The sequence below is a fragment of the Apus apus genome, chromosome 6 (assembly GCF_020740795.1).
Source record: "Apus apus isolate bApuApu2 chromosome 6, bApuApu2.pri.cur, whole genome shotgun sequence".
Classification (NCBI taxonomy): Eukaryota; Metazoa; Chordata; class Aves; order Apodiformes; family Apodidae; genus Apus; species Apus apus.
Genome location: NC_067287.1, coordinates 16,519,242 through 16,541,573, shown reverse-complemented (window position 1 = coordinate 16,541,573; position 22,332 = coordinate 16,519,242). Strand labels below are relative to the sequence as shown.

The following is a 22,332-nucleotide window of genomic DNA, read 5'->3' as shown; positions in this document are numbered from 1 at the left end:
GAGCAATGGAGGAAGATGGAGACCAGAACAGCTGAGTGCTAAACTTTAATAGAAATCCTTGAGAAATGAAAGGAAAATAGAGACCAGAGCCCAGGAGAAGAGCACTTGCCTGCAGTCTCCACATGCATGTTGCAGGTCACCTGGGAGAGCTGACAGCCTGAAGAGGATGCTCCCTCCCTGGCAGCCCTACTGTCCGCACGACAAACTGGAGCCACACAGGTACCCGTGGTCTCTCCCGAGCAGTAACGTGCAAGCCCAAGGTTCCCCCCAGGCCTCAAGGCTGGGGGACGGAAGGACATTGGCACATGTTCAGAAAGGATGAAAGGGGTCAGTCCAAAGTCCCAAGCCCTGCTCCTTCCAGAGGAGCCAGCTGGTGGCTGGGGACTTTTCTCCAGGGGCCAGGCTGCAGCGGCACAGGAGCAGACTCAGCTCCCAGCAGCTCAAGACCAGAGCATGGAGACAACAGGCGAGCAAGGGCTCTGCCCATGTTTGTCAGAGGTGGGAAGGCTAGGCTGACTCCAAGCTCAGCCAGCACCCACACAGCAAAGAAACCATCACCACGACAGGCTTTAAGAGCAGCCTAGGACAAAGACCAGACAAACCCCACTTGCCCAGGCTTTGCCATTTGTTTTAAAAAGGGAAGTCGCACTGCTCTCCTCTCTGCCCAGTAAAGCATCCATCTCTGAAAATAGCCTCACAGGCAAGCGTGCAGCACAGGGGGTTCCCACAGTCCTTGATCTCCAGGGCCAGCTCCTGTCTCTTCCTTTGAGGTAGGTTGAGGTGTCTTCAAAGAGGGAGGGTGGCTGCCTGGTCACATTGACAGGCTGCCACTAGATTTCTGTTTGGCTCTTCCAGTGCACTTGTTGAGAGGTAAGCTCTGAGTAGGGCTGGGCTCCAGGCATCTCATGAGGTCTTCACCAGCTGAAGGGAGTAGTGTGCTGCAAGAGAAAGGAGACCCTGTGCTACTTAGGGACAGTCAGAAAGGATCAAAAGGGCCATGGTACAACATTCATCTGCAGTATCATTATACACAGAGATGGGGCCTGGCACGCTCACCTACTCAATCTCCCATCCCTGGCAGCAACGCTCACCCCAACAGACATCTGAGACTTTAGGGTCACAGCTTGATCTCCCTGACTGCACATAAATCCAACTCCATCCTGACCTGGATACAGGAGCAGGGATGCCCTTTCCCTTAACACCAGAGACCAGGGGTGTGCCTGCCCTCCACTTTGGCTCACCCAAATCCCAGTCCTCCACCTCCCTGCAGGAAGCTGTCAGGGCCAGCAGCACCCACTTTGCAGCCCAGCTTTGCTCAAGGAAGCTGGCAGAGTGCAGCAGACCTAAAGGCCTCACTGCTCTCCCAGCTCCATGCTGCAGCTGAGAGCCTCAGCTCACTGCTGGCTGTATCAGAGCTCACAGAAGTGATGCAGGTCCCTGTGGGGAACACCTTGTCAGCATGTCCTGACCATGACAACCCCAAACATTATCCAGTCTGGCTGTTCTGGGCCTCACTCCCATCTGAGCTGAGCATACAATGCCAAGGAGACATGCCCAGTTGCATAGGTATCATGCCAGACGCACCAGCTGGCTCTCCAGAGAACATAGGCTGGCTTCAGAGCCTGCAAGCCAACCTGCCTCTCTCCCCTTAAACCAAGCTTTCCCTGCTGCCAGTTCTCTCAGGACACCAGTCCTAAAGTCACACTGAGAACATCACGTCATGGTCAGCACAAACTCACCCCAGTCTGCCCAGTTCCAGTTTGCTGAAGCCATTCAATGGAACACTGCTCTTCTGGAGGAAGAAAGACTTTGGCAATGACCACTGCAGGAGGAAAGACAACCAAACGACTATTTAAGTTGTGGAAAAAATCCCTCGAGCCTGCTGGGCTCTGCTGTAGGCTGCCCTAGTGCACTTCAGCTTGAACTGCCTCACAATGCTATGCATCATCACTGCCACCAAATTGTTCCCAGAATAGCAAACAGAGCAGTCCTTGCTCTCTCCTTAATGAATCTCTCTGCTCTAAGTGGGAGCAGAGCATCTCGAGGTCAAAAGAGTGAGTTTCTTTCACTGGATCAGCCTGCTGTAAGGCAGAGGAGTGACAGAGATGGCTCCCTCATGGAGGGGAATAAAGGTCAGGCCAGCTGCCAAATATGTAGGGCTGTGCCCAATGCACACAAGGATATTCAGATGTGAGGTAATTGCAGATCTGAGATACTGGGTGGATTTCACATTGGTGGGAGAGAGAGAAGCATGTTCTCCTGGAGGTCCTGCCAGAGAGGGAAGAGCAGGCCAGACATGCACGGAAGGAGCCACAGGAAGCAGAACACACAGATCTCTGCCTAACACTGCCTAGGCTAAAAACCTCCTCTTCCTAGCTTACCCACAGCCATACATACCATCTGGGCCAAATCCATCCCTGCCCCAGTGTGGTACCCTTTGACACACCATTTCTTCAGTAGCTCCAGACCTGGGATGTGACAGAAAAGAAGCAAGAATGAACAGCCAAGTTTGCAGAGAATTAAGCCTTCCCAGTTTGGGCACACAAACATGCTGCGCGGAGTGAGCTCCCCACACAGTTCATGTGATGCAATAACCACTCAAACACGTGCCTGAGCCCCAGCAAACACGGGGTAAACCAAGGGCGTTCACCTTTTGTACAAGCAAACACCAGCAAGTGGCAGCACGTGGGCTGCCTCAGTGCCTGCCTTCCTCCCAGGGAGCCAGGCACACCGTGCAGCAGGCTCAGCTAAGCAGGGAAAGTGGGGCAACACGGGATTTGCCGAATTAGACCAGACTGGCTGTCCCCCTGAGCCTGGTGCCTGCCAACAGCAGCACCTGATTTGGGCTGCACTGGTGAAAGTTCCTCCAGAGCAAATGTAGAGCAGCTTTGCTGTCACCAGCCCTTCTCCCAGAGGAGGGCAGCTCAGGCAACCTCCTCCTTGCACAGCACTGATCAGCTGCAGCTTTCCAGCACATTGCCTCCTCCCTGCATGGATCCATCCAGAGCTTGACATGGGCTGAGACCTGGTCTCCATCCCTGGCAGAGGGCAAGGCTGGCACAGACCGAGCTCACCAGCAGTGTGACTAGAAGGGACCATTCCCCCAGACACACATAAGATGTACTGCTCCAGAGCACAGGGAGGTCACCTTGAAGCAGAGCCATGTGTCCAGCTGCACTGAACAGGCTCCACTTCCTCCAAGGCCTCCTCCTGCTAGCTGTCACTGCTACAGCAAAGCTCCCTGCTCTCTGCTAATCCAGAGATCTTAAGAAATCCAGGACTGGTCCTTTCTTCCTGTTTTCTTTTTTTAAGAAAGAGCCACAACACAAGCTAAGGTGCCTTGAGATTCAAGAACCAGCAGAGCAATGGTCAAGAACTTGATGCTGTCCAGCAGGGGTTACTGTGCTTTGCTATACGATACCAGCCCTGGCTATAGGAGAAATCCTTGCTCTTCAGTGACCTTTCAGCAAGCCCCAGGACACTGGAAAAAAAGGTCCTGCCCCAGCTCTGTGCACCAGCCTGACCTTTGCATCTTGCTGGCCAGGGAGAGCAGGGGATTGCATGGAACATACATGAATGGGAAGGGCTGGGTGAGGCTGGGTTTTATTCAGAGTTGAAGAGCAGTGAGGGGATAGTGCAAATCTGCTCACTGGGCGGCTCTGGGGAAGCTGGAGCACTGAACTAGGACCCTGGCCTGAGCAGCAAAGCTCAGGGCAGCCCTTCAGTGCAGACGATGACAGGATCTTTCTTCCAGCTGACACAAGAGCATCCAGCAAAGGTATTAGCAAGGCAAAGGCTGACACACGCTGACAGCACAGCTGGAGAGGGCTATGAGGTTACTGATTCCCTGTGAAAGACTGTTACCTACCCCTTTGATATTTGCTTTAACACCAGTGAAAAGTGACAAAAGCTTTTTTTTTCACTGCATGACAGCCAGGCTAGGAGCACACAGACTCTGCCTCAGTGGAGGGCCAGCTCCTGCAGAAGCCTCTCCAGCTAGATCACATGCTGGCTGGAGAGCCCCAAGCCACAGGCTCTTTATGTTCTCTAATCCCTCACACTAGACCCCGCTGGTTCTCTCTCCTAAGTAGCTCCTAGTGCTACCCTAACAGAGACAGCCCTGGGTGAGAAGGAATTGGTCCAACCCAGCTATGCCTCATTAAAGGATGTTTTTTATTAAAATACAGAGTTGTGTCCTGGAAGGGTGGAAATGACAGTATTTCTTCAATTAGAAAGCAGTGGGGGACCAGGGAACAGGCCCAGTTTTTCCTTCACTTCACAGGGCACCTCTAAGGAGCAGAGCCCAGTGACTCCAGCTGTTTCTCCCTCAAAAGAGGGCAGAGGAATGCAGTAAGAGCCCAGAGCTACAGGTTGAAGGCAGAATCCCAAACTGCTTCAGCTCCAGGGCACCTAGAAGTGCTGGTGCTGTGTTCATGAGAGCAGTCAGCAGCCTCCTGACTGGGTGACTGTGCCAGTTACCTTTGTGTTTATTCAAGTAGTATTTGAGCTCCCACTGGGTCACCAGGATGTTGAAGTAACGAGGCTGCTCAAAGAAGTGCAGATACCGCATGGAGATGTGGGTGGGGAACACCCGCTCAAACTGCCCCCGCCGGGAATACTCGTCCTCTGTCTCCACCAGGATGCGAACATCATCTGGGGTCAGGATGTCCAAGACAGAAGAATAAAAATCCTGCAGACAAGAGCAACCCAGGGTCAAGGAGAAATGAACTACGTTTTGTCTGTCCCCCTTCCCGCCTCCCCACTCCTCAAACCCTCTCAAGGCAAAAGTCTCCATGAGTCTGAGATCTTTGGGACACAGACCATGTGGAAAATGAAATCTAGGCTCAGTGGTGCCATCACTGTTGTACAGAGCTGAGAAGACCCCCAGTTATGCAGCCCAGCCTCTCTTAAAGACACTGCCAGGTGACACGAAAGGCAAGTTTCCCTGCTAACCTGCATGGGGTCAGCAGGCAAAGGCTAGAAGAGCTGTGCAGACATGAGGAGGAACATGCAGTGCTTAGGCCTTGTCTGGACTGGTGGGTAACATGCTTCTCAGCACATGCCTATTTTAATGTAAAGATGAGCCGGTGCAGCAGGGGTTTAAGCAAACCCAATTTCTTTCTGACCAGCTGTCTTGTAACCCTCTGGAGCCCAAGTGCTCCCCATCATCTGGCTGTTCCCACAGAGGTGCACAATCTGGAGAGGGACAAGGGATAAACACATGGGACGGGTTGGGACAGTGGCTTGGCAGGATGATGCAAGTATCAGAGGAGATTGGGTCATACCTGGTTAGGTGTCTTCTGTGCCAAGTAATAGGCTTTCTTCATCTTCTCTGCTATGAAATGCTCAGATGTTGGCTTGGACTTCTTCAAAGCACTGTCCATACTAGGACACAAGAAGAGATAGTAGAGCATTTAAGCAGATAAGACCAAGTTCTGTCATGGCAGAGCTGCTCCCAGAAATTTCTGTGAGAGCAGTGACACCCTCAGGAAGATGCCGTGGAGGAGAGAACTCTTTCTTCAAGGATTTCACTAGTTCCAAGATCAGCGATGCACCCACAGCCTTGTACATCTGCACAGGACCCAGGAAGGATGTGGGCAGGAGAACAGGGAGGGCCCTACCAGCATCTAGCTAAGGCATTTTGGTGTTCTTTCATCCAAAAGGTGAGCCATCACCTGACACCCACACGAGATGCAGGAGGGCCAAAGACACACCGTGACCCGATTCACAGCACTCAAAGCCTGGTGGAATTTCATGTCTACATCCCGCTTGGAACACAGCATCCTAACTGTACCAACAGGGCTAAGGGTATAAGCACTCAGTACTGATACTGTGCAAGCAAGGAGAGAACTCTTAGATGAAAACTTCCTCCTGCAACATCCAAGAACTCTCAAGACTCAAATTTAGCTCCAGCTCCACATGCCACGGGAAATCCTGGCCTTTTGTATGATCTGACCAGCAACCATCTAAACTATTCTAAGCACACAGCTGAGCCATTTGGGGATGCCAGAGTCTGGGAGATACTTGTCCAACACCTTTTAACACTTATATCAACACAGCTAATTTGTTCTTCTGCTGCAAAGTGTTAGTTGCATGCAGATCTGCAGGGGGAGAGCAGAGCCTTGAGGCTGTGCTGCATGGTGCTTGGGGAACAGACAGATCTACTGCAATTATGACCATATACAAAAAGTCCTCTCATATCCTTCCCTAGGGCAGGAGATACAGTTAAGCAAGCTTGCCTCTGGATGCAGGAGCTCTGCACCATCTGAACTATGTCGAGGTCCCTGCGAGGACACCTGCCCTTCAGTGCCTCTGTCACAAGCCACAAAGGAGCAAGTGATCAAAGCACCGCAGATGAGCTGGCGAGAGCTCTCTGGCTGGAACAGGCCCATGCTCCAATCTGCCCACTTCACTGAAGGCACAGGGCAGGTGGAAGGCAAGACTCCCAACTTTCAGTGTGCCCACACATCACTGCTTGCTGGTGCTCAACCCAGCAAGCTGCTCCTTCAGTGACATATGGCCAAGCAGTCATGCTGCTGCAGGGAGCAGGAATGGTTTCCCCCCCACCGCCAGGTTTGAAACCGGTATAAGCCCAGGCTGTGGTGAAACATGGGAGGAATAGGGGCCTGGGTGGACACACATCCAGTAATAAGCCTTATTACAAGAAACAGTCATGTTAGCTGCAAGGTAAGACTGTGCACACACCTACCCGTAGGTCTACAGCCTCTGACACCTGTGGCCCTGCCTAAAGAACAGATCACTCCAGGCTTTGCATAAATAACAGGTGCTCCTCTTGGTCAAGGCAGCCCTGGGGTAGAGAGTCAGTAGATCCAGCCCCAACACAGCCAGCCAGCACACCAAGCAAACAGAAAGGCAGTGTGGCTAGTTCTGGCAGGGGGAAGGAGGAAAGAGCACGATTCAACTAACTGCAGAGCAAGCACAAATTACACTGGCCTCACTTCCAGCTATGGACCTGCAAAGAGGGCATAAATCCTTCTGCCTTGAAGAGACCGAAGGAAACAGATACCCATGGAATGATGCAAGTCCCTCAGACCCATAGCTGAAGGGCCAGCAAGCACAGGCTCTCAACAGCATAGAAACCAGCGTTTGCTGGGCTACAAGCAGTCCCCAGATGAAATCTCTCAGGAGAAAAAAAGCCTGTCTCTCTGACACAGAGGGGTGCTGACCTGCAGGTAGAGCTATTTCTTGTCTGTGGCCTTGAGGCCACGCTGTCCGCACTGGGCAGAACAAAGCCAGCAAGGTTGAGGAGGTCCCGGATCATCTGACCCTTGATGCTCACGTCCAGCGGGGAGTTGGAGTGGAGGCTGTGGGGAGGAAGCATCACAACAGCCTGAGTGCTAGAATGGAGGTACCAAGCCCCATGGCCCCAAGATTGCTCTGTGGGTTGATGCTAACCAGGATACAAACCCCAGCCTGTCCCTTGCCTCACCACAGCCAGCCAGGAGGCACTGAAAGACAAATCCTGACAACAGCTCTTTGAATGGGGGCTGCCCACCAGAAATGGTTGATGTCTCCACCTCTTCCCAGATTTGCTGGAAACAGGCAATTCCATCGCCAGAGCCCTGTGTGGGACCACAGCTCTGTGTCCAGCCCATGCCCATCCAACTCTGGCAGGAAGAAGGGGCCATGCTCAAGTACTCTGCAGCTCCCAGCCCTGCCTGCTCAGCCGATACCAAGAAGGCAGATGCCATCAGTAAGCAGGGAACTGTGCACAAGGCAGTGGAGCTGCTGATCACTCTGCCCCCGCAAAGAAGAAATCTCTCCCATCACCCATTCCCTACATGACACATCCCTCCTTGGTCTTCCTTTTTTAAAACAATCTTCCCTGGCTCTAGCTGGAGCATGCCCAGCAAAGCTTTCTGAGCTGCAGATGTATGTTGTTTTCACAGACAGGGAGGACTTTGATTCCTGCCATCTGGAGAGTGAGGCTTCAAAGCCCACAAGTCTTTCAGCACAAGGTGCAGGGGACATCACGAGCCAAGTTCACTTTGTGGTAAAAGAAAGACCATTATCCAGTCTACTGTGGCTCAGAATCTGCTTTACCTTGGGGAAATGTTGACCTCTAAGATCCAGGGCTTGAGGTTTTCATCCAGCATGATATCAAACCCAAACAGCTCATGGCAACAATACGGCCGCCGCACGTACATCTTCACCAGGGTGTTCACGTAGGGCTCAGAGCTGCAAGCCAAGGAAAAAAAGGCTTTTTTCCAAATCAGGCAGCAGAGCTCTGGCTGCTCACAGCACACGCTGCCAGTTTCAAGAGCCTGTGCAGCCACACACTGAGGGAGCGGGTGGGCTGAGAGACCAAGGCAAGCCTGTCAGCTGCTGCTGCTGCACTGCATATGGATCCAGCATTGCATCCTGAGCATCCTTGCTCTATCAGGCAGTATCCACCTCAAAACACAAGATCTGTCCTGCACCAGGGGACCTTTCTTTTCAGGCACCCTGGCAAAGCAGAGGAGTGGGTGGCAAGCGGGGCAGGGCAGACTGTTGGCTTAACAGTACCCTCCTGGCCTCTCCCCCACACTGCAGGCAGACCCAGGAAATGTAAGGTCTATTTACCCACTGCAGCTACTGCAGAATGAGTGTAAGTAACAGGATTTTCAGTAACAGGATCCAAAGAGAAATCCTGAAGCCAACAGTGGTGTCAGCATTTATATGTTGAAACCATGTTGAGAGAGGACTGAAGAGCCAGAGGGACCAGGGTGCAACAGGCACAGAGCAAGGGGTGCCAGGACTCACGCAATGATGGTTTTGATAACGATGTCCTTAATCTTCTCCCAGATGGCCTTGCTATTAACTCCCTTCTGGGTCAGGTAACTCCAGAGAGCTTTCAGTGTCCTAGGAGAGAGAAAGCAAAGGAGGTAGCTCTGTAGCCTCTTGCTGCCCAGCCCTGTTAGGGGAGTAAAAGCAGCAGAGAGGAGCCTTGACAAAGCTCTTCCCTGGCACAGACATCCTACTGCCATCCTCAAACCCCTCAGCTCTTGGTTTCTGCCTTACCCAGCCCAGGCCCTGTTCTGGTAGACCCAAGTTACTAGGAACATAAATTTGTCATAGATCTGTCACAGCACTGGAGTAATAGGTCCCAAATTAGCAGATGAGCAAGGTATGTCAGGCCCAGATCTTCTCTTCCCTCCCCCTCCGTGTCCTCAGCAAACCTCCCCTTCCTGCAGGCCTTCCCCCGCAGCACTGCAAAGCAGCTCAGCAGGAATTCAGCAAGACTGGCATAAATCTTTTAGCTAGAGTCAGTTCACTGAGGCTTTGGGGGTGGAGAAAAAATTTTTTTTAAATGTGGAGAACAAGATGTCAGGGGGGATGGCCTCTGCTTTTAGAGTTTCCCACACCACACCGAGTGCTGCAAGCTGCCCTGACACGGAGCCAAGGATGCTCAGATGTTGCTCAAGTGAGACCGAGTGGCTAATGGCCAGGAATCCAAAGGTCACGCTTCCTGCATACAAGATGGAGTGGATGGATTACAGCCACTCTCATCTTTAACGTGGGAGCAGCCAGCTCTGACTTGCATGGCAGTACTGAAAGCCCACGCAATCCCACCTCCATGAGATTTCAACTGCTGGGGGACAGCAGACCCTTCTCAAAGTCCCAATGGAGAAGCAGCCCATGCAGCAGGTCCAGGTCTAAGACAGTAATCCTACCACAGCAAACTACCTTCTGCAGCTCCTTTTGAAGTGAAGTAGTCCTGCCCAGGCCCATGAATTGAGAACTCTATCCTGCACTATTTTTAAAAGAGTTCAAACCACTGTGGAATCAGAGACAAGTGCCTGGGGCCTTGGATCAGTCCACTCATGGGAGAGCAGGGAACAGGAACTCCTGCAAGACTGCAGCCCCACTCCCAAACACCTAGAAGTGGCACTGCTGTCCCTATTCACATTGAGTAGCACATAAATTATCAGTTTTGCACCAGGGCTGTCCCTTTCTCTGCCTCCAAAAGGAGGTCAAGAGTGAGATGGGCAGAAGCTCCCATCTGGCCAGTTTAAGCATCACAATTACCCATTCAAGTTCTAACAGCAAAAAAAATCAGATACTGCTTTAACCACATCCCATCGCCCCCACAATAGGGCAAGGGATGAATGAACACAGATGAGAGCAGTGTTGGAAGCAGGGAATTGCACAGACACGGACAGGATGAAAGGCAGCCAGAGCCCAAGCAGCAGCAGACAGGATGAGTCACAAGCCAGAGAGACCATCCAAATTCAATTACATGAAACCATGCTAAAATCACTTTGCTCCTCCAGTTCCCCCAAGTGAGAGCAGAGACACAAGAAACACCTTCAAATCTGGGGTAAGAATACTGAAAAAGTCTGACTTAACAGGGAACAGAAAGAGCTGCCCTGTGCCCTAAAAGCAGCACCTACCATTTGTGTCCCTGGCAAGCAGTCTCATCTGAGTTGGGCTTGTACTCTGTGTTCTTCTTGTTCACACTGTAGTTGGTCAAGTGCATGAACTTGTTGCTGAGGGTCTTCATTGAGGAGGAGTACCTAGAGGGGGCAATAGGAGCAGAAGTAATCTAAGCTTGAACTGGCTGCCTCCAGGCCCATGGGGCAGACAGAAAGTCTGTCCTCATCTCAGACCACTCTTGGCCACCCACCAGCCCTGCCGTCTGCCTTTCCCAGGCTGCCTCTGTCCCTGTGGGCCCAGGGATGATCAGACAAAGCATGAGACACAGAGCAGGCTGCCTGGGGGCAGAAGGATGCAATCCCACCCTCACAGAATGTCCTCAAGAGAAGACCAGAGCACCGGTGACAGAACTGCAGCAGCCTGAGGCAATACAGTCAAAACTGCAAGAAACAGCTCAGTGTCTGGTATGGCTGCTCCAAGGCAGCATGAAGCACAGACACCATATTTCAACAACTGCTTTACACTGAGCTGATCTTGCCTTGAGACAGGTGGATGAACAAAGCATCCTCTCACATTCCCTTTCAACACTGTCACCTACAGTGACTCCGTGTGTTTCCAGACTGCTTCTTAAGCAAGCAAGCTACAGCTCCCAGCACCACACTCCTGCACAACCTACTTGCAGCTGGCAAAGCGAACCAATCCATCCTTGAACAGGTAGACCCTGAGGGGATCATAGCAAGTGACATAAACGTAGATCCTCAGGTCAAACTTCTTCCCGCCAATGAGGTAGGGTTTGTTCAGATATCTGCAGAGGGACACAAGGAACAGGGGAGGGTTACGATTTCTGTGTGCAGGAACATCTCTAGCCCCCATCTCAGAAAGCTTGGCAAAAACAGGGATCAATGCAGAAGCATTTTTGCACAGCACTTCCAAGTTAAGAGCACCACAGTCAAAATGTGAGAGAACAAAGCTCTCCCATGCATGGGAAGATCCCACAGCACAGGAGCAGCATTCCCTTCTGCCCAGCTCCATTTTGAAGAGATTCTCCCTTGCTCTAAAGCAAAGTAGGTTTTCCACACCCACGAGACTGATCACAATATTCAGGAACATCTGAGCCATGCAGTGGGCCACAGATGGTTTGGTTCGATGAGCAGAAACAGTTGGAATTTTTCATCCAAATCATTAAATTATTCACCTCAAAAGTTCATGATTTTCCATAGGAAGCTTATCACTTTGCACAGGAAGCATACAGGGAGAATAGACAAGCCAACACAGCAGCTCCCTATCTGCCATACACTGGACAGTTTTCCTGCCCTCACAAGAACCTTCCCAGAAAGTAGCCTCAAACCAAGACAAGCTACTCCATTTTTCTACAGAAGAGGAAGGAGATTTTCAAGAAAACCCTTTGACCAACATCCACACACACAGAGGTTCTTACTGACCCATTCTAACTTCGATAAGACCAAATTTAAAAATTGCCACATCTTCCCCTGGGACTTCTCTTCCCACTGTGCTTGTGGGCACTGGATAAGGTTTGTTTGCCTCCAAAGATACCAGACCCTAGAGTACAAAGCAGCAGGAGCAGGATGACAGTAGAGCTGGAGCTGATCACTTGCCAGACAGAAGCCCCAGAAAGCTCATGGAACTCAGTTTGTACCTGAGACCTCAAAAACCTACACAGAGACAGCAGCACCCCCTGAGCTCAGCTGCAGCTGACATAGCCAGACTTCCAGCAGCAGTATTAAACACAGGCAGTCAGGAAGTTTCCAGATTCAAATCAGGTGCATCTGCTCTGCCACACAGTGGCAATGGTTCAGGCCTGGCCAGGGAGGCTAGGCACTAGGAGGTCCCAGGCTGTGTGTCAGCTTTGCTTTCTTTCACTCACCTCTGTACCAGCAGTGGTCTCCTTTTGGGGAGCTGGCTCCATTTGTGAATGACCTGGATACCAATGCCTCTTGCTGATGCTGGCTGCAAAACAAACAAGAAAGGATCAGATCTTCCCTCTGCAGCTACAATAGGACAAGGGACTGAGCTCTGCTTTGCACTTACTGGTTTCACAATCCATTTCTGGCTGCTAGCTCCTTCCTCCCATGCTTTCCTAAGTAATTTTATGTCCTGGGGCAGGATGAAAGACTGGGGAAAGAAGTTGAACTCCTTCTTCCCACAGCGAGCCCGCATCTTCAACAGGTTGTGCCACAGACGGTCTTTTCTCCCAATTTCAAATGAACCAGGGAAGTGGTTTAGCTGGAAAGGAACCCAAATGTTGCGAGATCTCCCTGCTTTCCCACCTCCCAGTCCACCCCTTTCTGCTCCCTGGACAGAGGATACATCCTTTCTGAACACAGTGCAGGGTAATGCTCTTTGTTCTCCTGCTAGGTTTGCACTAAGACAGGACCCACTTGCTCCTGAAGCTCTGCAGGGACAAACACCTTCATGGTGACACACACTGGCTACAAAGGCAGAAGCTGTTACCTTGTCCTTTCTGATGTTTGAGCAGCTGCAAGGCACTAACCCTCAGCCTTTGAGCTTCCTCTGGCAGTATCTTCCACCCCACTGCTTCTAAACTGTATGCCAAAGTCCTCCCTACGCAACACAAGCTCTGGGGATAGACAGACCCCACAGCAGGACAGAAACAGGTCTGGAGGCTACTAGCTTCCAAACCTGGATGCTGTCCTCAAGACTGAGTAGGCTGGAGCATCATGCCTCCCCAGGACAAACATGTATGTGTGATAGATATCAAAACTCTGGTCCCTCACATGTTCCCCAAGCCATGGGCCACTCCTGACCTTTTTGTGGTCTGAGTTAGGTACCTCCCCTCAGCCTCCACCCAAACTTCTCCTAACGTGCTCTCCGTGCACATAAAGGAGATCAGCCCAAAACATCCCCTACCTTCTGGTGCTCCTTGATGGCTTTAAAGCCAGAGGATTTCATATGGTGGCCCCAGCAGCCCAGCCAGTCATTGCTTTCTGCAGGAAGAACAAAAAGGTCCATGATCTACTACCCTGCCACCCACAAAGCCATCTCAACCCACCAGCACCCCATCTCCTAGGTCTAGCAGAAGTGTGCCAGGGGTGCCGCACAGCAATAGCACAAATCACTCATACTGGCTACTATGAAGCTGCCAAACTAAGGGCTGTAAGTGGGATCTAATTAACCAGGTGGGTCATATCCTTGCAAACATGATTGTTACAGGGATCTGGGCAGACACAAGGTCAATGGAATGGCTTTAATTCCCCAGTACTCTGATTTCCCTGATTTACAGCTGATGAATCAAGTAGCTGGCTAATCAGTACTGCACTGCTAAGGGACACATAAAATAGCAAGACTTCCTAGGTCTTGCTCTGCCCTGCGTGTCCCATTATCACCCCAAAATAGGCAGAGGTCTCCTGATATGTGCAGGAGCCCTGCAGAACTGCTGGGAGATCACATTCCAGGGTATGGACCATAACTACAAATGCTCAGTGCTTCCCCAGCCCTTTCCTCCACATCTCTGCAGTGAGAATATCCCAACCCTGAGAACTCTCTGGCTATGGTCAGAGAGGATGGCTTCTTCCTCAGCACATGAAGGCCAGCGATGCTGGGGTTGGCACCAGATAAGTCCCAGCCTCCTTAGAGTGGCAGCACCATCTACAGGCACAGCTTAAACAAGTTGGAGCACAGCTCTGCTGCCCCACACACTGCCTCAGCTCCTGACAGCTAAGAAGTAAGTCCTTGGGGTCCATGCCAGGAACAAGCCACGCTTCTTTTGATACAGCCTAGGACACGGTTGGCTTCCTGCAGTGCTGAGCCTGTATCACCTTTGCTCTGCTCTTTACAGTCCTTCTGGTGCCCATGGACTGCAGCCGAGGGATGACATGACATGTCGGATGCTGCCAGCCCTTCACAACTTACTTTTGCTGACTCTGAAGTGGGACCTGCTAACAGTTTGCTTCACTATGTTTGGCGTGACTGTGCACATTTTCCATCGCAGTAGCCTCCTCTGCTCCCAGGGCAGCTTTTCCACTAGGAAAGCAAAATGATAAGGCCATAAGGAAAACAAACACAAGATGCAGCATCCAGGGAAATTCTTAAAGTTTGCTGCACAAGCAACAAGCATGCAGAGGAAAGTGCAGAGCCCCCTTCACAGGACTAGCATGGAGTAGAAGACTCCACAGCTGGGGGAGATCCAGGATGCTGGAACATCTGGTGGCAGTATGACTCCCACTCCAGGAGCAGCCATCACTTTAATCCTGCCCTTTGGATCTCACAGCGGTGCTCGGTGTCATCACAGGGAGGGTGAAGGGGAGCTGCTGCCAACCAGCTCCTGGCTGGGCTGGCACTGCTGCTGGCTAATAACAGGCTGGCTGCTCTCACCCTGCCCAGCTCACCTGTCTCATCCCGAGTACTGAAGTAGATAGTTGGAGGCACATTAGGGAATAAACTGCAGACAAGAGCTGGTTTGAGCTCTTTCTCTTGAGCCTCAGCAGGCTGGGCCAGGCACTCAATGTAGTTCCTAGGAGAGATGAAGCAGGAGGCAGTTGGCTAACAGTGAAAAGTAGCACAGGGAGGAAGGCGGAAGCCTTGATTCTGGTACCGGGAATTTGCATCATCCCAATGCAGTGCAAGCAATGGGCACCAAGGTCAGTAAACCAGTCTGCAGCAAGGACAGGGTGAGCTTCAACAAATGCACATGACAAGTGTTGTAACCCCCATGGGTTTTGTGTTTTGCCAGGGCAAGGGGTGGAGTTTGTTGTATAACACACCCTATAACCTAATCCACAGGAACAAGGGGTGGAGGTTGTAAAGCATATATGATTCAGCTGTTGTAACGCTCTTGGTTTTGATGTATTGCAGGGAAGAATACTGTGGTTTTCCTGACTATATATGCACCTTCTTACCACAGCAATCCCTAATACTTGGGAGGAAGGGTAGAATTCATAGCATAATAATCTATAAAGGTTATGATGACACTAAAAGTAGAGTTTATCATGAACATATATTCAAATATAAGTCACTGCAGTCAGTGGAAGAAGCCACACCACAGCAATCCACTAAGGAACAAACAGCAGAAGAAAACACAACAAACACACTGACCCCATTCTCCCAGGCCACCCCTAGCCTCGCTGAAGGGACTGAGTGCAGCCTGTAGCAAGGGGGTTAGAGACCAGGATGAGGGAAGAAGAGGTGTTTTCCCTAAGTCCTTTTATTATTTTTTTTTTACCAATACCAGAATCTGTTACTAAAAGTTTGTTAATTGGCAATGAATTCTATTTATTAACATTCCTGCACAAAACCAGTTTTGCTCACAACAGAGGGAAGGCAGTAGCCTGCTGCAAAGGCTTCAAGGCCAGCTCAGCACACAGCCTGCAAGGAGAGGTGGCAAACATCCTTCCCTCCCCACCGCAGGAAGCACTGGCCCGTTGGCTTCCTCTCACCCGCCCCGAGAGCCCGACCAGCCACATCCTGCCAGAATCAGCTGCTGGTCCAGTTTATGCTACCTCTGCAGGACTTTCACAACCACGTGTGTACACTCAGAGCCCTGCAGCACCCCGAGGTTCAACACTTGCTTGAGGGAAGTGTTCCCTGTCCCCCAGTTGAGTTATGGCATGATGGAAAGCAGCAAACTGTCAGGCAGACAGCAAAGCCCGAGGCAGCCCTGGTGCAAGGGGCAGGACAGCTGCAAGGATCAGCTCCCATTGCTGGATGGGCCAGAACAGGTCCCACAAAGGTCTGCCAGGAGTCACAGAGGCAGGGCTCAAGATGACCACAGGCAGACCAATCCTCCCCACAGAAGCCTTCCAAAAGAAAAACCCAGGCTCCAGGGACATGTTTCTAAGGTGCAGTGCTGAAACACAAGGCCCCAAAGGAGCTTTCACAGTCTGTGGCCCAGGGTGCCTCCGCTCTGCTTCATCTGCAAGGCAATCACACTGCAAGAGCACGATTTAATCCAGCAGACCTAAACCAGAATCTGGCAGTGGCAGTGAAATTAAGGCCCATTTTGCTGTGGTGGATGCACCCTCAGCACTCTGCAGGCTGCTGTCTGTAGCAAGAGGGGTATCTTTGGTCTGCAGGGTAGCAAAGAAGCTCATTTTGGTTGGAAAGCCTGTTGCTACCTTCACTCCATTCCTCCACACACTACAGTTCTCCTCTGCCACCAGGGAGGGGACAAGTTTGGACAAAGATGCCAAGTGCAATGCACTATTTACAGCTACTAACCTGGATACAAGAGCCACCGAGCCACTGGATGACATGCCAGAGACAGGGGAACCTTCCGAGTCACCTGCAGGAGGGGACAGACTCAAGTTTTATCTTCGTGGGGAGAAAACAAATGCTCCAGAGCACAGACCCTTCCCAGCTGCCCCAAATCCCTGGATCCTGGGTTTTGCTACTAATGAGTGACATAAAAGGCATGGGAGAGAGTGAAACTGACAGTCCTGTACAGAGAGGAGATGGCTACATTTTTGAGCAGGACAGTGGAGAACACCAGTCAGCTCCCCAGAGGAACCCATGCAGTTCTCCCTTGCCGCTACATCCCTTTTGGGTTCACCACAATCTCTAGGTCATCCTGAAATGATAGCATGAACGCAAGGCAGGAGAGCAGCTGTGCTCACCCCTGACTCCCAGACTGTTCCACACTCTCCACCTTGAAGGAAAGGCACAGCCCTTCCCAAGAACCAGTACTCACTGTCCTCATCGTCCTCCTCCTGACTGCAGCTGTCATCCAGGCCATCAGGAAGTTCTTCCTCCACTTCATCCTGGGGATGGCTCAGCTCCAGCAGCAACTGCTCAGCAGTGACACTGGGACAAAGGACAGCAAATCAGGAGTGGCATTTGCTTTCCATGGCCTGGAAGCCCATGAGGAAGCATGAGATAACAAGGGCAGAGGAGTGACAGGACTACCCTCCCCAGTGCTGATGTACAATATGGATACCAAGCTAGCAAGATGCAGAGGCCCCAGAACATCCTGAAAGAGAACATTTTCCAGAGCAGCCAGAAAGAAAGAGGCATAAGGACAACCTCTCCCAACAGGAGAGTGGGAGCTTCATGTCCTTGTGCCCTCCCTGTCCTGCATCAGCTCCATATTCCTTTAGAAACTTCTGTCTCTGTCTAGGAAAATCCTGCAGGCCCCCACCTGACAGCAGGCTTCACCCAGCATACAAGCAGAGCTCGCCACAGAAGCAGGGCCCCATGACTGTGTGGGAAGCGAGATACAAATGCCACACAGCAACTCCAGGCTATGGCTGAAGGAGAAGGTGGGAGGGCTTGGAGCCACTCTGACTGCCTGTGTCAAGCTGGGTGTGGCAGGAAGGCTTCCCTAATACCAGAATGCAGCAGGTGGGTTTTGCTCAGGGACACAGCCCATGGTTATCCTTATGGCCACATAGAGCCCAGGGCAGCTGCTCCCAACACATCCAGATGCAATGGCCACCCCAGCCCATCCCAGCCTCCCTCCTCCTCCTGGCTTTACTTACTCAAGCTTTTCCAGGAGCACAGGCGAGGCCCATTTTTCCTCTTTCTCTAATTGGATGGCGGACATCTGAGCTGCCACTTCAGAGACAGCAGTGAGGCGCGGAGGCTCTGCTCTTGCCACCCTGTCCCTGTCACATAGGCCCAGCATGCTCCCAAGCTGGCCATCAGTGCTGTGGTCAGCAGAGCCAGCACGTGAGGCCAAGAGATGGGCACTGACACACTTAGTGCCAGAGGTGGCACCATCGGCGCCTGCAAGGCTCGAGTTACCCTTAAGGTGATGGCTACACGGCTCTGGGTTCAGAGGGGCAATGGTTTCCTCCTGGGTGAGCTGTGTTATGACATGCTGCCCCCACCTGCTGTCGCAGTTGGACAGCCGGCCCCCGCTTGTAAGGCCGGAGCTTTTCACTCCATGTCCAAAGCTGTTGTGTGTGTCAGTCTGTCTGTCTAGCTGCTGCACAGTCTTTGTGAGGCTGACCTGCTGCTCCTCCTCTCTTAAGCTGTGCCCTCTCCTCTCAGAGTCCTTCTGTGAGGACTGGTCCTTCCTGAGGATCGAACTGCTGGGCACGAGGCTCGAGGATGCAGCTGCAGTTTGCTCCAGCACAATGTCAGTGTTTTTCATTGCTCCATTGGCCAGGCCAATGTGGGTGCTGCCTCCATCTTTCCCAGAGTGTGGCCATGAGGCAGCAGGGAAGTCTTGGGTGCTTTTCACCTTCTTGATCTCCAGTGACTGCAGCAAAGGCACTTTAGCACTGCTTGGCAGTAGGAAGGAGTCATTACTGAGCACTGGTCTATTGGAGCTGGAAGCCTGCTGACCTGAGCTGAGGGCAGAGCCTTCGACCCCAGTCCCAGAGTGCTCCTCTGCCACCGCAGGCAGCTGGCTGGACTCCATCAGTGGGGAGGACATCACATTTCCTGGGGAAGAGCTAGCATCCTGAGGGCTTCGGAAAGGAAACCCACAGGACTTTGGCCTAAGGCAGGATTGCTGGTGAAGAAGAGTGCTCCCACACGGGTCTGGGCAGGGCTGGACCAAGGGCAGGCTCGAGAGGATGTCTTCACCAGGGTGCGCATGGCATAGTGATGGTGCACACAAGAAGCAGGATTGCTGCAGGGGGATCCCTGAGGGCAGCAAGCTGTGTCTCTGGAAAGCACTCACATACTTCTTCTCTAAATTCCAGATGGGTTTCGCCTGCTGCTGAGTGAGGTGCCAGGCCTGGAGTGGTGGAGGTCTGCCTGCCAAAAGGGTGTCTGACTTGAGCCTGATGTTTTTCTCCAGTTTGGGGCGCAGATCAGCGTGTTCTGGTCCTACAGAGGCCATGTGGAGCCATAGCACATGAGGGCCAAGCAAGTCAGTCATCTAGAGCAGCATCCTTGCTGGCCTGAAACAAGACAACAGCATGAAAGTGCTGTTACCCCAGCAGGGCAAAGCAGCCAGCCCAGTGCTCCAGGAGGGGAGCAGGGTGAGCTGCTTTCCTGGTAGGATGAAAAACCACATCTCCATCTGCTGAGCTCCCCAAGAGTCTCCTAAGACCAAGTCAAAGGAAGAGCTGGTGCCTCTCAAGAAATCAGAGGATGCAAAGGACACCTTAAAGAGAGCCCTGGGAAAAGTGCCACCTGCAGGATAGCTTGCACCCTGCAAATGCAGAGGGGTGCCTGGCTGCCCACCAGGGCCGCGGGACAGCAGCCCCAGCTGCAAGGGGGGCTGCCTGTCCGCCTGCCTCAGTCCCAGCACAGCAGCTGGAGTCCACTCCCACACATCTTCATCTCCAAATTGCACCATGTGCTCCACCACCAGCTCTCTCAACTCCACTGCAAGCCCCAAAACATCTACTTAGTTTTCTCATCCCCGCTCCTTAAAGCTTCAGCTCCCAAGGTCACACAACTAGGCAAGAACCTCAGCCCTTGCTTTTTAAAGGAACATGTTTCTCACTTTTGTAACCCCATGGAGAAGCTCAGCAAGGGATGAGGGCATCCTAAAGAACTCAGGACTGAGAAGGCAGCAAGGAGCAAATGCAGAGCTCTTCTAACATCAGCACCTCAGTTTCCAGTAGAGACTGGTAGTACTGTGCACACACATTCCTCCCCATTGCAGTCCTACAGAAAAGTCTCTTGCAAGAAGCAACGGGCAGACCACAGAGCTGCATAGGTGTCCTGAATCCTTCTAAAATTAACTATTGCATCATGCCTGTAAGATCCTCTTGCCTGGGGAGAAGGGAAAGAGAAAATAAACCATGTGCCAGGTATTTGTCTTGCTTTAACACATGCCTGGAGGGCCCCTGGATACAGCCATGATAGGAATTCGTATTCCAGGCAGGCTGGTTGGCTGGCTGGCTTGCTCTTCCTCCTTCCAGTTTGCATTAGCTTGTGTGTTTAAAAAAAAAAAAAAAAAAAGAGGTATAAAAATAAGCATAAGCAGAGCACCAACCACCACCCTCTTAGTTTCTTTTGCACTATACATACACACTCATTTGTCATCTGAAAATCAAGCCTTGGCTTCAGTGGCTAAACTGTAGCTGAGAGACCCATTGGTCGCTCTGACCATGACAGAGATTCACACACTCAACCTGTGAATCAGACCCCAGTCTCCCAAATGCATCAGGTCAGCAGCATTCCAACCAGAGGCTACACGTGGTGAGAACATTCCATGCAGGATTCTATAGGAGCTATATGTCCTCAAGGAGACCTGTTGCCCTGCCATGCTCTGCAAGGAAGCATGGAAGGAGTCAGGTCCACTCCATGCCCATGGCTGCACTGCTTGTTAGTGCTTATACAGCCATGCAGAGCCCTCCCGATGAGGATGGGGCAGCTGTGTGCCTCTGGGAGCTGCAGCCCAGAGGGGCCCCAAGCTCCAGGGACGGGAATCCCATGCACTGTACCTCACTACCCGATTCGCACCCAGCAGCAAAACCCAGCCGTGTTGTGACATTCACAGCAATTAGCACAGAGCGAAGAGGCTGCGGCTCAGATGCCACTGCCTGCCCGGCTCAAGTTTCCCCCGGGTAGAAAGGCAAGGGCAGCTCAGCGTCCTCCCGCAGCACCCCCAGAGGCACCCAGGGCACCTGCCAGCTCGAACCATGAAGCGACCCTAGCACAGCAGCAAACATAGATGTGAAAAAGCGAAATAAAAATATAAGGAGGTGAATTAAAGTCTCCCCACGGTTCCTGCCTAGAGGGGACTGTCACGGCAGTATCACCGCCTGCGCTGCCAGCTTGGTCACCGCCTGCGCTCTCACCCGGCTGTGAATGACCTTGCAACACCAGCTCGCAGGGAAAGCCACCTGCGCCTCGTCTCCACCCGGCTTTACAGCCAACACTGGATCATCCTGCTATAAAAATAAAAGTGACTTGGCCTAATGAAGCTGTAACAAGCGACACAAATCCTCCAGCCAGCTCAGACACAGGCGTGAGTATGCCAGCAGAAGCCCTGCGTGACCCTGCTCTGGAGTAAGTGACAACAGCAGCACAGATGTGACCAGCACAGGCACCAGGGTACCACCAACAGCCACAGCAGCCAGGGTGGAGGTCTGGCCATGGCTTGGCCTCAGCCAACACTGCCTGCTTGGCCAGGGCTGGTCCCCAGCCCCACAGTAGCAGAGAGAGAACGAGTGGAGCTTGCCCCTCCCCAGAGTGGTTTTGCAGTGGAGCCAGAACAGCACTGGAAGCAGCAGCTGCAGCAGGAAGCAGAAGGGCCTTTCATACAGCTTCCAGGTGAGGACTGTGCCACCAACAGCTAGTAACCACTGCTGTTTCCCTCTGAAGACACAGGAGCTTTGAGGTTGGGGCCGGGAAGATGAAAGTACAAACAGGCCCCCAGATGGGGCAGGTCAGGATGTACCCAGACTGGGAGCATTCCCCCCACCTGTCACTGTCCTTCCCCCCATCCACACTCCTATCACACCTCCTGCGTGCCAGCACAGCCACCTCTGCCTGCCTGCAAACCAGCTGCTGCCCTTGCTGCCAGGACAGCTTGGCAAAGCAGCTACTGAACATCCAGGAGCACTGGCAGAGATGGAGGCACCTTCATGTCAGGCTGTGGGCACAACAGCACAGCAACTGCCACATGCCTGTGGCTCTGGGCACAAACCACAGCACCTGCCCCAAGGTAAACCTCTGGTGGTCACCAGGCAGCAAAGTTTCCCCCTTACACTTAACTCAAGAGTTTTGGGGTGAAGCAAGGTCACAGCCTGATGCAATCTCTAGTTCTGCCAACCCTACAGCAAAGGAGCAGGAGTCCACTCTGCTGCTCACAACAGCAATAAAACTACACTTGGAAATTTTATTGTAGAAACATGAGCTGGGAAAAGCCCAGGGTGAACTCGCCAGGCTGGAAGTCAAACCCAAACATCATTACTAGTAATTAATGGATTTTGGCTTGGACTTATTGACATACAATATAGAGGCCAAAGTTGTCACTGTTGGAGTGACGGTACAGCTGCACTCACAATGATTTCCCTAGCACCTTTTATTATTGCACAGCCTGCTCACACGCTTCAGGACGTCAGCTGGAGT

At 52.1% G+C, this 22,332-nt stretch overlaps 1 protein-coding gene across 3 annotated transcripts in view; it reads right to left on the bottom strand.

Annotated features, from left to right (window-relative positions):
• Nucleotides 1-32: 32 nt before the first annotated feature.
• Nucleotides 33-22,332, bottom strand: part of TTLL4 (tubulin tyrosine ligase like 4) — a 26,491-nt gene continuing 4,191 nt past the window's right edge. Inside the window, exons 2-19 of one of the 3 annotated variants that reach the window (XM_051622811.1) lie at nt 17,829-19,202; nt 17,042-17,154; nt 16,573-16,636; nt 14,745-14,869; nt 14,269-14,379; nt 13,267-13,343; nt 12,427-12,621; nt 12,263-12,345; nt 11,054-11,182; nt 10,395-10,517; nt 8,764-8,862; nt 8,065-8,199; nt 7,188-7,325; nt 5,286-5,385; nt 4,480-4,690; nt 2,398-2,468; nt 1,740-1,822; nt 33-938 (exon numbers count right to left, since the gene is read on the bottom strand). In XM_051622811.1, the coding sequence (XP_051478771.1) occupies nt 812-938; nt 1,740-1,822; nt 2,398-2,468; nt 4,480-4,690; nt 5,286-5,385; nt 7,188-7,325; nt 8,065-8,199; nt 8,764-8,862; nt 10,395-10,517; nt 11,054-11,182; nt 12,263-12,345; nt 12,427-12,621; nt 13,267-13,343; nt 14,269-14,379; nt 14,745-14,869; nt 16,573-16,636; nt 17,042-17,154; nt 17,829-19,180 (3,336 nt within the window). In that variant the 5' untranslated portion in view covers nt 19,181-19,202 and the 3' untranslated portion in view covers nt 33-811. Of the gene's footprint in view, nt 939-1,739; nt 1,823-2,397; nt 2,469-4,479; nt 4,691-4,724; nt 5,197-5,285; nt 5,386-7,187; nt 7,326-8,064; nt 8,200-8,763; nt 8,863-10,394; nt 10,518-11,053; nt 11,183-12,262; nt 12,346-12,426; nt 12,622-13,266; nt 13,344-14,268; nt 14,380-14,744; nt 14,870-16,572; nt 16,637-17,041; nt 17,155-17,828; nt 19,203-22,332 lie in introns of those variants that run through there. The other 2 variants (XM_051622812.1, XM_051622813.1) reach the window with 2 other exon arrangements.